Source organism: Malaclemys terrapin, chromosome 1 (assembly GCF_027887155.1).
Source record: "Malaclemys terrapin pileata isolate rMalTer1 chromosome 1, rMalTer1.hap1, whole genome shotgun sequence".
NCBI lineage: Eukaryota > Metazoa > Chordata > Testudines > Emydidae > Malaclemys > Malaclemys terrapin.
In genome coordinates, this window is record NC_071505.1 from 19,850,779 (window position 1) to 19,864,684 (window position 13,906).

General features: G+C 44.3%; 1 protein-coding gene across 1 annotated transcript in view; it reads left to right on the top strand.

Moving 5' to 3' along the window:
* PCLO (piccolo presynaptic cytomatrix protein) overlaps positions 1–13,906 on the top strand; it is a 534,443-nt gene that overhangs the window by 252,131 nt on the left and 268,406 nt on the right. Inside the window, exon 4 of the mRNA XM_054016176.1 lies at positions 6,902–7,825. Within this exon, the coding sequence (XP_053872151.1) occupies positions 6,902–7,825 (924 nt within the window). The remainder of the gene's footprint in view (positions 1–6,901; positions 7,826–13,906) is intronic.

The window sequence follows — 13,906 nt, forward strand, 5'->3', positions numbered from 1 at the left end:
GATTAAAAAAAAGCTTATGAGCATGGTTCAGTGCCCACTGTAGTGTGTAAGATTCTTTCCATAGTTTTGAATGGACTTTGGATCAGGCTATTTATTATCTTTGATGAGGACTGTACATACAAGTATCATAAGCCAGCTTCCTCATGACTTGGCTGTTCCAAGGGCTTTTAACTATTTGACCTACCTCAGGACTAGAGTCTGCTCTCACTTACACCATTGCTAACCTAGAGCAATCCCACTGAGCTGGTTTCTTGTGTGAGTCAGTAGAATAGCTCTGCATCTCCACACAGAATGAAAAAACTTGACAGTTCCAAGGCTCAGTCCTGCAAGGCCCTCCGCACATGGCAGAACCCCTGGAGTCAATAGGTGTTCAATGAGCATAGATCATTCAGGATCATACCCAACCTGGTGGGAGATGCTGAAGATATAAATTCTGTAGAAACTAGGACTGTACTAATCTCAGGAATATGCAACAAAAAGTCCCAATGGATTATTAATAGAGCTTTAGAATTTGCCGATTGACTGAAATCAAAATGTTGACAAAGTTCCTCCAGAAACCACATAAGGGTCTGATAGTTTCTTGCCAGCTAGACTGCCTGTCTCTAGGAAAGCCTGCCAGGCAGACTAGCCCAGAGTCAAGGCCCTTAGGCCTTCCAATGTACATGCTCCAGATGAGCTGGCAGGAAACCAGGTAGGTTTCAAAACCAAATTGGAATGAAAGCAAATTTCAGCAAATGGAATTATCTCCACAGAGCAATAATCATTAAGAACTTTTGTACCACATCTGCAACATATTGGATTATACTTCATACATAAATACAACTCATACGTTAATACTTTGGGATATTAGCAACAACAGCTTGCTACCTTGAGGTGGAATACAGTAAACTTATTCATAAGGAGTCTGAGTATAAAATAAATTTAGTACGCATCAAGCATAATGTGAGGCCAAATCCTTAGCTGATATAAATCACATAGGTCTATTGACTTCAGTGGAACAACACTAATTTATACAAGCAGAGGATATAGCTCATGGAGGACCGCCAACCCAAACATTCCAAACTCATGAGTCTGGCAGTGTAGTCGTGTGGTGGTCGGTCCTCCCCCTCTGAGTTGGAGGGAGGCCATCCCACCTCACTACATCATTGGGATCTCAGCCTAGTATTGGGGAACTAGCAGTTTGGCGATAGTGTCCCAACTGGCCCTAATCTCCTCCTGCAGAGAAGGGCACACCCAGTAATCACTCAGCTCTGGGCTCTTGCAGCAGAGTCGGAGAAAAACCCAGTAGTCAATTAGCCCCGGTCTCTTGATTCAGAGACAGGGCAAGCCCAGGGGTCAGACGTCCTAGCTTCAGCAGACAGCCAACAAACCCAGGCCCTGGTGGTGGCAGGTGAGGTCTGGGCCTATTCCACCGGACCCCCAACCCAGAGCCCTAACAGTGTCGGAGTGGTCTGCCACTGGGTCAGCAGGGCTCCCAACTGCAACACACTGACCGTAGCTGAGGCAAAGCTGCAGCCAGACTGCCACTTTGGTTGGCTGCCCCTGGGCCACTTCCTCCCCTCCCCTTGGGGTGTACCTGGATTAGCGGGGCGTCATTTGCCTCTTCTGGGTAGGTGTCCCATGGCAGGGCATCACTGGGCTCAACAGCAGTGTCAGCAGCTGGGAATGTCTGTCTCCCTCTGTGTCTCACCCCAAACTGAGCGGGAGGCCCTGCCCTTTATATTTCCTGTTCTGGTGTTGTACTTCCGGTGGGAGGGGTGAGGCAGTCCTGGCGCCACCCACGTGGGCAGGGAGAGTGGTTCTTCCCCCTCTGGCTCAGAAGGAGGCCACACGGCCTCACTACAGGCCCCAAAAATCATTAGATTGGCTTATGAATCATGAGACCAATTACAAAAATACATTTTGGTTCCTTTTATTTGTATTCTGGTTTTGAGCCCTGTTACACTATACTGGAGTCACGTTTTCATGCTTTTCTCCCCAACCATGCAGGTTAAAAAATTACCTTAAAAATAAAAATACATCTGAGATTCTCACATATTCACATGACTGTAGAATCTGAGTCTTTAAGAAAAACATGAATTATTGCAAATCTCAGAATTAAAATCTTGAAAGATGGCAACAGAGCCAGGTTTGTTCAACTAAACTGATAGATCATTTGCCAGGATCATCTCGGTATATCTCATCTAATCAATCCCCTGCCGTTTGGGGGCCTCGGGGATTGGTGCACCGCAGTCCCTCCTATTTGCTGCCTGTGACGTAGAATAGTTTAGTTTTCTGAGGGCTCTAGTACTTTAGACCAGTGGTCTCCAAAGTGGGGTGCGCAAGAGGATCCTTGGGTGTGCGCGGCAGGAGGTGCGCTTTTTATGTTTGTTTGGGGTTTTTTGCTTTGGCGCGGCAAGGGGTGTGTGCTCAAAAAAATTGTACTGGTAGGGGAGCGCGATCAAAAAAAGTTTGGAAACCGCTGCTTTAGACTAATTTCAGTTGTTGGGTTTGTTGTGGGTGCTGGGTGGCATTGGTAACCTGTGATGTACAGGAAGTCAGACTAAATGATCTTGTGGTCCCTTCTTACCTTAAACTCTATGACTTTATGACTCTAGTAGCCCACATTACTTTGGAGATGGTCTTTCTTATTGTGTAAGATCCATAGCAGCTGTTGGGCTTGGGTTAGCATCTCCTTGATTTAAAATGGAGGAGACTGTAATGGTGGGGGCCATTGACCCAAGTTCATTCAGGCAAAATAACTTCTTTATTCATACAGCTTGTTGCCTGAAGGGTTAGTGGAGAGCATTCTTTGGGTGTTTTTTGTTTAAGGAGAAAGTGTTGGAGTCTGTATTGGCACTGGGCCAAATTTTTATTTATAGTGAGCCAGGTCTACACTTAAAATGTTGCTGAAGCGCTTTAGTGAAGATGCTCCTATGATGCTAACAGGAGAGCATAGTTAATCCACCTCCCTGAGAGGCAATAGCTGTGTCAATGGGAGAAGCTCTCCTGCCAACATAGTGCTGTCTACACAGGGGGTTAGGTTGGTATAATGGCCAAACACACCCCAGAGCAATGTCTGTACTGGATATAAGTCTGTACTGGAGACCTGACCTGACCATAAACTCACACAGGCACGTGTACACACATTCTCTAATTTTGAGCTAAGGTCCTGATTCAGTGTCCACTGAAGTCATGGGAGCCTTTCTTTTACTTTCTGTGGGTGTTGGATCAGGCTTTTATGTGACTGTCCTGATTAGCTCCTTATAGAAATCAATATAAGAAGCTACAGATGACTCAGTAAAGAGTTAGATCTTGCAGTCTTTATTGGGGGGGGGGGAAATTACCAATTATTTCAAATGCTTTATGTGCTTCTGTGTCAGTGACAATTACTAATACTCATGTGTATGGGGCATTGTAATGAAAAGTAAAATATTAAGTAGGTAAGTGCAATTTTTAGACAAAATATGTGAACCACGCTAAAGTGCAGATATCCCTCATTTTGGATGCTAGCAACATAATGATCTATTTGCTGACAAAGAAGGCTACTTCTATTTTAAATATTAAACAATCCCTTCTTCAGACCTTGTCATGTTTGCAGTTTAGTTTTTATAAGCGTTTGATTCACACATAACACTCTTTTCATGTGCAATTCTAATAAATAATTTACAATTCTTACTATTTATTATATTTTCTAAATCTGTTTTGGCCTAGAGCCAGCAAGATATTGGTGGAATGCTTAACAGAATTCCGGTTATTATTCTTGGCCTTGTAAGACTTCATAAGCGGCCTGTAAGGACAGAAACAAAATTAGGGTTACCATATCTCATAAATAAAAAAAGAGGACCCTCCACGGGCCATGGCCTCGCCCATTTCCCCACCCCTAGCCCCGCCCCAACTCCGCCCCTTCCCCACCCTAACTCCGCCCCCTCCTCCCTCCCACTCCCAGCCAGGGGGAAAGGGCTGCCCCAGTGCTACCAGCATCACGGTTTGCCGGGCAGCCCCCAGACCCTGCGCCCCCAGCCGGCGCTTCCCCAGCGCAGCTGGTGCCCGGGAGGGGAAGCGCCCAGCTGGGGGCGCAGGGTCTGGAGGCTGCCCAGCAAACCGTGAAGCCGGTAGCGCTTGGGCTTTGGGCAGCCCCCATGCCTCCGGACCCTGTGCCCCCAGCCGGGCACTTCCCCTCCGGGGCTCCGGCGGCTCTGCGTAACTTACACTGTATAAGTTACACAGAGCCGAAGAGGAGCAGAGCCCCCGCAGCTGGAGGCTCTGCTCCTCTTAGGCTCTGTTTAAGAGCCGGGCTGCCCCAGCGCTACCGGCTTTGGGCAGCCCCCGTGCCTCCGGACCCTGCGCCGCCGGAGCCCGGGAGGGGAAGTGCCCGGCTGGGGGCGCAGGGTCCGGAGGCAAGGGGGCTGCCCGAAGCCGGTAGCTCTCGGGCAGCCCGGTTCTTAAACAGAGCCTCCAGCGGCTGGGGCTCTGTGTAACTGACACTGTGTCAGTTACACAGAGCCCCGGCGGCTGGAGGCTCCAGTCCCCGCGGCTCTATTTAAGAGCCGGGCTGCCCGAGCGCTACCGGCTTCGGGCAGCCCCGTGCCTCCAGACCCTGCGCCCCCAGCCGGGCACTTCCCCTCCCGGGCTCCGGCGGCGCAGGGTCTGGAGGTACGGGGCTGCCCAAAGCCGGTAGCGCTCGGGCAGCCCGGCTCTTAAATAGAGACGCGGGGACTGGAGCCTCCAGCCGCCGGGGCTGTGTGTAACTGACACAGTGTCAGTTACACAGAGCCGGGCTGCCCGAGAGCTACCGGCTTCGGGCAGCCCCGTGCCTGGAGACCCTGCGCCGCCGGAGCCCGGGAGGGGAAGTGCCCGGCTGGGGGCGCAGGGTCTCCAGGCACGGGGCTGCCCGAAGCCGGTAGCGCTCGGGCAGCCCGGCTCTTAAACAGAGCCTCCAGGGGCTGGGGCTCTGTGTAACTGACACTGTGTCAGTTACACACAGCCCCGGCGGCTGGAGGCTCCAGTCCCCACGGCTCTATTTAAGAGCCGGGCTGCCCGAGCGCTACCGGCTTCGGGCAGCCCCGTGCCTCCAGATCCTGCGCCCCCAGCTGGGCACTTCCCCTCCCGGGCTCCAGCGGCGCAGGGTCTCCAGGCACGGGGCTGCCCGAAGCCGGTAGCGTTCAGGCAGCCGGGCTCTTAAACAGAGCCGCCATTTTCCCGGACATGTTCCGCTTTTTGGCAATTCCCCCCGGACGGGGGTTTGACTGCCGAAAAGCCGGACATGTCCGGGAAAAAGAGGACGTATGGTAACCCTAAACAAAATGACAGGGCAATTGCTAGTTTTAATCTGGTTGACGTTCAGTTGCGACCATTCTTGAGTATGACAGAGCAAAATATAAACTGCACTGTGGGAAGAAAAGAAGAATACAAGGGCTGAGCACCTCATGTGAGGTGCTTGGTGGCTGAGGCCCAGATTTACAAAAGCATTTAGGTGCCAAAACATGCAGATAGGCACTTAGTGGTATTTACAAAAGTGCCACAGTGAAATAGGCACCTATGTCTCATTGACTTTCAATGGCAGTTAGACGCCTAGCCATTTGGCACCCATCTCTATCTTAGGGTGCCTCAATACCTTTGTAAATCTGGCCCTGGACACCTTGCAGAACTGGATGCACATTTTTCTTTTTTCTTCCCAGGTCAGTAACATAATCCCTTCCAGCTCTACCTCTGTGATTGTAGGATTAGCCTTTAAAGACCTTCTTTTTTTTTTTTTGCAAGAATACTTCCATTCTAAAATTATCTGAAGCATGTCTTTGATGTAGAAATTAAAGGGGTCTCTGTTCTTCAGCCACTGTTTTCTAACATATTATTACTATCACTGTTATTTCTCTGTTTATTATATTCTATGTTTCCAAATAACACCCTCCAAGTGATAGGTGTTTCAACAGACACTAAGCCACTGGGTTGGCACTATGAAGAAAATAGGAGCTCCAGTCCAAATGCTGTAAAAGAAATTGAATCTATTAGGCCTTCCCCCATCTTGTTGAAAAGAACAAAAAGAAACACACAACAAAGGTTTCTGTAATTTACAGCATAAGGATCTTGGTCCAATAATGGGGCTCATTAGCTGGCTCTGAATTAAAGTTTCCAGGCTAACTCCTTCTCCAGAGGTTTCTGGGTTTTTTTTATATTGTTTACTATGTCTCAGGTTCTCATTTGAAGCCTGCTGCAACTATAGCCAAGTTCTGCTGAAAGCAATCTGACTCTTCTGTAGCCAGGCAACCACCAACATGAGTTTATGCACAGGTGCCCATTTGCCATTTGTCCTTTTCCTAGTTTTCTGGGAAAGGTAGAAAGAGAGACAGAATGCAGCAACGATTTACCAAAGGAAGAAAACAAAAGAAGGATAACCTGTCTTTCATTCATATCCCATTGTCTCACACACACACTTTTATCACACAAAACTAGAAAATCCAGAATAGGGAAAAAGAACTAATCTCTATCGGAAAAACAGATAAACAAAAGTCCAAATCAGTCCATTAAACAGACAGACCATCCTATTATAACGATGAACAAACATACAGGAAGTTATTGTCTCAATGTGTATAAGAGGCTTAGATGTTAGGCATATATGGGCAAGCTTTCTAAAAAAGAACAGCAATATTTTGGGTGAATGATATTTTCAAGGGTATTTATGCCCTCCTGTTACTTTTGATGCATTAAATTTTGCATTAAAATGTTGCATTCTGTGTGGTTTAGATGAATGGTGTGAGTCTTCCAGCAAAAGCTATCTATGGGAACCAGGAAAATAATTGTGTACAATGTGCATAGGATTTTGATTACAAGTACTGTAGTGATAACAATAACAGCCAAAAGCACAATATGATTTTACTTTCAAAAATATTTATTTTATTTAATGTTGTTTGTTATGTTATAGGTACAAGAATGGCTGTGCTTAAACTGCCAGAGACAAAGAGCAATATCAGGACAACTTGGGGATATGGGCAAAATGCCACCTCCAATGGCAGCCCCTTCACAATCAGTATCCAAACCATCTGTTGTTCCTCAGCGCCAGCCTATGCCAACCGAGTCAGATCACCCTCCGAAAACTGCAGCACTGCCTACCCAAATAGTGGAAAAATCAAAAGAAGAACCAGGAATTCAGAAGAAAGTTCCGAAGTTTCCGCAGGGGAAATTGGCAAAGACTCTTTCAGCTGATAAAATTCAGCAGGGGATTCAGAAGGAAGATCCAAAACTTCAACAGGGGAAATTGGCAAAGACACTTTCAGCTGATAAAATCCACCAGGGGATTCCGAAGGAAGATCCAAAATTCCAGCTGGGGAAACTGGTTAAGATACCATCAGCTGATAAAATCCAGCAAGGAATTCAGAAGGAAGCTCCAAAAATTCAGCAGGGGAAACTGACAAGGAAACCCTCAGCTGATAAAATTCACCAGGGAATACAGAAGGACGATCCAAAACATCAACAGGGGAAACTGGCAAAGACGGCGTCAGTGGATAAAATTCCTCCGGAGATAAGTTCAGATGTAAAGCAACTTATAAGCAAATTGGAAGAAGACAAAAAATGTGTACTCCCAGAAGAGAAACCATTCCTCCCAGAGGACAAAAAAGAGGACGTCAAAGTTGAGACTAAAGGACAAGGTATCAAGGAGAAATTAGAAGCCAAAGTACCTCCTGAAGAACTGCAGGTTAAGAAACAAGAGGAGATTAAGAAGGAAGATTTGGCCACTGGGATTCCACAAATGGTATCCAAACATGAAAAAATCCAGAAAGAAGAAACCCTAGCTCAAGTAGCACCTTTGCCAAGACCTGATCGTGTGGAAACAGTGAAAGAAAAAACAGTAAGATTTTTTTTCTTTTCCTTTTGCTACTGTAGGCAATAAAGGACCTGCTTCTGCAAACCCGTACTTATGTGAGTGGTCCTACTCTCAGAGCTGTTGCAATGACATGGGATGTCTCTCACTGGTAAGGGTGATAACTGTCAGTAAGGCTTAGCACAACAGGGCTCATAGTGCCCTTGTATGGGTTTTCATTTAAGTTTGCATAACTTTCAGTCTCTACAGTTTAGAACTGAGACTAAACCAAAATTGCTTTTTTGAAGTCAGATTCAAACTTTTCTCTTTTTTTAATGGCTGTTGTAGATTCCTTTAGGCTTTTGTTCAGTTTTAATCGTTGAAGCTGATACACATATTTCATAGATCTCAACCCTTGGGAGAACCAAGCTGCAACAATGTTTCACTCTGTTAATGACTGTTTTCACTGGTCTCTCTTGATTATTTTTTGCTGTAGAGATTTTGATTTGGAGGAAGTGACCAGTATAAATTATAAAATAGCTATATTTCTTTGTCCGGAAATGATGGGCAAACGTGCTGATTTCATGGGCCTTCATCCTTCGTTGGGATCTGCTAATACAGATTTTTATGTCCATGTGGGGTTGCATTGGCCCACCAAAGGCAAATGGGATTTGCATGATACAGGGGTCTGCAATACTAAATCCCAGTATAGGATTAATGCTATGTTTTGTAGTAAACTTACATACATAATATATAACTCATCCACATTGTATATCTTATTTCCTTCTCTTGTGGAAAATTGCATGTTTTCAAGTTGCAATTATATATGGACTTTCCATTCACATAAATCAATTAATGTTAGCATGTACTAACTGATATACCTGGCTGCACTGTACAGACGAATTTCCTGTACCTACTGTAATTTTTAAGCCATTCGTCAATTAAATGTGGCTAAAAAAATGATTTATACATATTTTGTGGGAGATGAAAAATTGTGCTCCTTCTAATTAACCTTGAACTAGTGATTGATCATTCATTAGAAAAGTATTGGGGTGGTGAAGGGAAATTCTTTCATGTCTGCCAGGTGTGATATAAAGCTTTCAAATAGAGCTGGTCTATTTTTCAACAACAAAACCCACCAAAATATTTTGGCTGAAAATTGAGAGAGCTTGATTTGGAAATGCAGTTGTAGTGCCTCGTGGGAGTTGCAATTGGGGTGCCTCCTACTCTCATTCTCTTCTGAAAGACAGACTCCCTGGCTGGACTACATCCAGAGGTGAAAGTAAGCCGGTCCGGTCTGGTATGGCGTACCGGACTGGACCGGCTTCTCCAGTGGTGATTTAAAGGGCCCAGGGCTCTGGCCCCTATGGGGAGCCCCAGGCCCTTTAAATTGCTGCCAGAGGCTGGGGCTTTAAATCTTTAAAGTCCCGCCTCTTCCAGTTGAGGCCACACCCCCGCTCAGGACTCCGGCTTACTGGTAAGTCCTTTAAGTTACTTTCACTCCTGACAACATCTAACATGATACACCATGGTCTCTCCTTATGGTGAGGGGAGGTAATTGCACCATGGGAGTCCTAGCCATGATGCATCATGGGAGATGAGAAGATGCATTTTAAAAATGGGAGCCCAGTCTATAGAGAATGATGGGGCTGTAAGGAAATGGAACTACAACTCTCATGCGGCACAATGGCAGGATATCCAAAACAACATATTTTAATTTTTGGCTGAAAGATTTCATTTTGGGGGCATTTGATTTTTCAACAAAAAATCAGAATTTTCCATGGTCAAGCGATACTTTTTCACAGAATATTTTGTTGTATGAAAAACCCAATTTTCTGTCTAACAACATTTTTGATGGACAATTTTCAACCAGCCCGATTCTTCAATTTCTATAATTTCATTTTGTATTATGCAAAGACTAAAAAATGTTGCCTAGTGTTTAAGGCATAGGTCTGAGATTCTGGGGTTCTGTTGCTAGTTCTCACACTCGTACACTAATCATGGTATTTCACCTGATTTCTGTATAGAAAACTTGCTCACTTTCTTTTTGTTTTAGTACCACTAAATACTTATTACAATCAAGGAGACTACTGGAATAAGGTGAATGGGATTTAGCTTTCTGTACCTCACTTTACTGATCTGTAAAATGAATATAATGATAAACACATACTCCACATTACCAGAGTGAAGCTTTGGCGTTTACTTAGTTAGTATTTGTAAAGCAATTGGAGTTGCACACATGAAAGGAATTGTTATTTATTGAACACCATTAATGTTTTCTCTGAAGTACAACAAACGGCAGGAGATACAATCTTGCCCCAGGGCTCTCGTAAACTAAGTAAGACAGAATATAACAATTTGAGTAGATTGCACATTTACACCTCTTGATTTGGTGCAGGTCAATCTCCAGGCAGTGCAGAATATTTTTTAAAATGAATTTTGGAGAGGAATAGTTAAAGGATTTCTATAAGAAGTATTTTTAAAGTAGGGATTTGAGTGAAAAGGTAATAAATTTTAGCACTTACAGTTGCTATATGCAGTTTGCTATCTCTATGCAAACATTAATTACATCTCACAGTATTCCCATGAGATAGATCAATATTAGTATTCCCATTTAACAGAGAGCGAAATTAAAGCATACATTGCAGCCAAGGTGCGTGGTTTCAGCACGTGATCCGAGCTAGCTTTAATCTAGCTAGCGTGAGTACCATTAGTGAAGTCACAACAGCAGGCTTCAGCATGGTCTGTACAAGCCCATCTAGAACCCTGAGTACTTACACGGGTGGCCCATGCTGACACCTGTGTAGCCACAGCTTCACTGCTGTTGGTACTTGCACGAGCTAAATTAAAGCTATATTGGGTATGTTTACACGTGCTGTCATCACACCTCCGATTGCAACATATACATACTCATACAGAGGTTAAGGTCTTCATCCACAGCGCAGTAACATCAATGGAAACGCTTCACTGGGCTTTGGCTCAGATTCTGAAGGACTTGCCCAAAGCCATTGAGTCAGTAATTAGACCCAAGATTAGACTTCATTAGATTCTGGCTCCTATTCCTGTGTTCGGTCCACTTGACAACACTGCCCTGCTACAATTATTTGGTTTTAGGTTTTGTCTGTGCATTATCTTGACCATTATGTATTATCTGTCAAAACACCTGCTAAGTTTCAGAGTTACAAGATCAATAATTGGAGGAGGAAGGAAAGACCAGTTTAGAAGAGGCTTTTCTCTGAGTGCCTGGACATAGTGAGAAAGTAGAGCTGGTCATAATTTTTCAGTATTATGATTAATTTATTTTATCCAGAATATTTACACAAGATCTTTTGAAAATACTCCATAAAGAAGTCAGCATTTTTGACCAGCTGTAGTGAGGGAGGAGACTGGACAAATTCAAAAGGACCAAAACAAAGCCCTTTTTCTCCAGCATTTTAAAGGGTGATAAGTGACAACTTTGATGTCAAAGAATCATTTACTGGTTTGTAAAATTTGATGTGTCTTAGCAAATATACAGTTGCCAAAATGTGTATGTTCTTCCCATTGGTTAAAATCTTACACAACCACTGGTCTTTCTAGTAATTCATTGTTTCTTAATTAGAGCTGATTCAGAAAAACTTTGACCAGAACATTTTCCATTGGAGAATTCAGTTCTGTTCAAATTTAAACAATTTAAAAAATTGCATCAATTTTGCCAGTATTTCATTTAATTGAATAAAAGTTCCAACAATATTGAAACATCCTGTTTTGAAGTTATAATGAAATGTTGCAATTTTTTCCTTTCAAAATGTCTTTTTGTTATGATTTTTTTTATTTTGTACTATATTATCTTTTATAAAATTAAATTAAATTAAAAAAAGGTTTTTACCAACCCCAAACCACTTCTTTTAAAAAAAATTCTTTCTTCGAGAATTTCAAAATTATTGGGTTTAATTCCTAATCAGAACAATTTTTAAATCTCCAACTCCTTAACAAAACAGAGTTTCCATTCTCTGCACAGGTCTGTCCTTAATCCTTGTAAGAATGACTCAGTCTTAGAAAATTTACATAGCATACCTTTTAAACATTCATTTTCTTTTGAACAATATTCTAATTTAATCTAAATAATTTGACATCTGTAAGCAATTTAGCCACAAAACATTTAAATATTACCCTCTCTACTTAGTAATGTCATTCCTACCATGCCAGGGAAAATTATAAAGAGATACCTTGAACAACATTGTCAGAATCTGAGTGATAGATAAATATGTAAGAATAAGGGGGATTTTGAAAATGAAAAACTCTTACAGGAAATAGTTAATAATACCTACCTCTTATACAGTGCTTGTCAAAGAAAGGTAGTATCACCATCCCCTTTAATAGATTGGGTAACAGACACACCTCTCTAGTTAACAGGGCTGGTGCAAGAAAGTTTCGTGCCCTAGGCGAAACTTCCATCTTGTGCCCCCCCACCGCCCTGAGGCGCCTCCCCCACCCCTGGGAGCCATGCAGCAGCTCCCCACCCCAGCTCACCTCTGCTCCACCTCCTCCCCAGCACACCATCCCCGCTCTAATTCTCCTCCCCTCCCAGGCTTGTAGCGCCAAACAGCTGATTGGCGCCGCAAGCCTGGGAGGCGGGAGAAGTGGAGCAGCGACGGTGTGCTCGGGGAGGAGGCATAGCAGAGGTGAGCTGGGGTGGGGAGCCCTACAGCAGCTCCCCCCCCGGCCCTGAGGCACCCCCGCAGCAGCTCCCAACCCCCCCGGCCCGGGGAGTGTGCCACAGCTCCCCACCCCAGCTCACCTCTGCTCCACCTCCTCCCCAGCATGCCACCCCCACTCTAATTCCTCTCCCCTCCCAGGCTTGTGGTGCCAAACAACTGATTGGCGCTGCAAGCCTGGGAGGCGGGAGAAGTGGAGCGGCGACCGCGCGCTCGGGGAGGGGGCGTAAGAATGCTGTAAAAAAAAATTGGGGGCACCGCTTTTTGGTGCCCCCAAATCTTGGTGCCCTAGGCAACAGCCTAGTTTGCCTAAATGGTAGCACTGGCCCTGCTAGTTAACAGACAGGTAAAGTGACTTCCTCAAGACTGTCTAGCAGGTGAGTGGCAGAACCAAGGAGAGAACCCAGGTCTCCTGAGTCCGAGTCAGCTGCTGCAGCTGTTAGGCCACACCTGCCTCTAAGGCTGTAGTGATTTAGAGCTTTAAACAGAGGGTTTAATTGCTGTACTATAGGTACCTCTGACACATTTTTAATTTTCATAGGAATGAAAATGAAAACTGCAAATGTAGCCTCTCTAGCAGGCCAGTCCAACTCCATGGAAAAATAATCTTGTCCTCTGCCAGTAGAAAGACATTACCATTGAGTTAGGTGGGAGTTGGAGCAGGGTTTAAATTGGCAAGCTTACGGAAAAAAGGCCCTGTAGGTTTGTACACCATTCCGGAAAGCCTGCTGAACTTGACTGTATGAACCTGAGTCCCTCTTAGTTTTGACAGTGAAGCAGTTATATGTTTGCCATCAACTTCAGGCCCCTAATGTTGTTCTCTGACAGTGGTAACAGTAATTTCACCATCCCACCACATAGCCCTCATGCGCACTGTATTTTCCTTCAAATATCATCATTCATCAAAACAAGTTGTTCTACAGTTATAATTGCCTTGAATGTAAGAAGTGATATGAGGCATGCAATGATACATCACAGGTAAATTAGATGTATGTTGCCTCAAAACATGATGATGTGTCTTATTATATTTGCATGATGTGTATCACCAGACACGCAACTATACACATGGGCGTAAGGCGTAAAATAAATTCTTGTAAATTGTTCTCCTCCCATAGTGGATTTTTAAAAAGCTCATTACATATATTCTTATAGCTCAGGGGTAGGCAACCTATGGCACACGTGCCAAAGGCAGCACACAAGCTGATTTTCAGTGGCACTCACACTGCCCGGGTCCTGGTCACCAGTCCGGGAGGCTCTGCATTTCAATTTAATTTTAAATGAAGCTTCTTAAACATTTTTAAAACCTTATTTACTTTACATACAGCAATAGTTTAGTTATATATGATAGACTTATAGAAAGACACCTTCTAAAAACATTAAAATGTATTACTGGCACTCGAAACCTTAAATTAGAGTGAATAAATGAAGACTC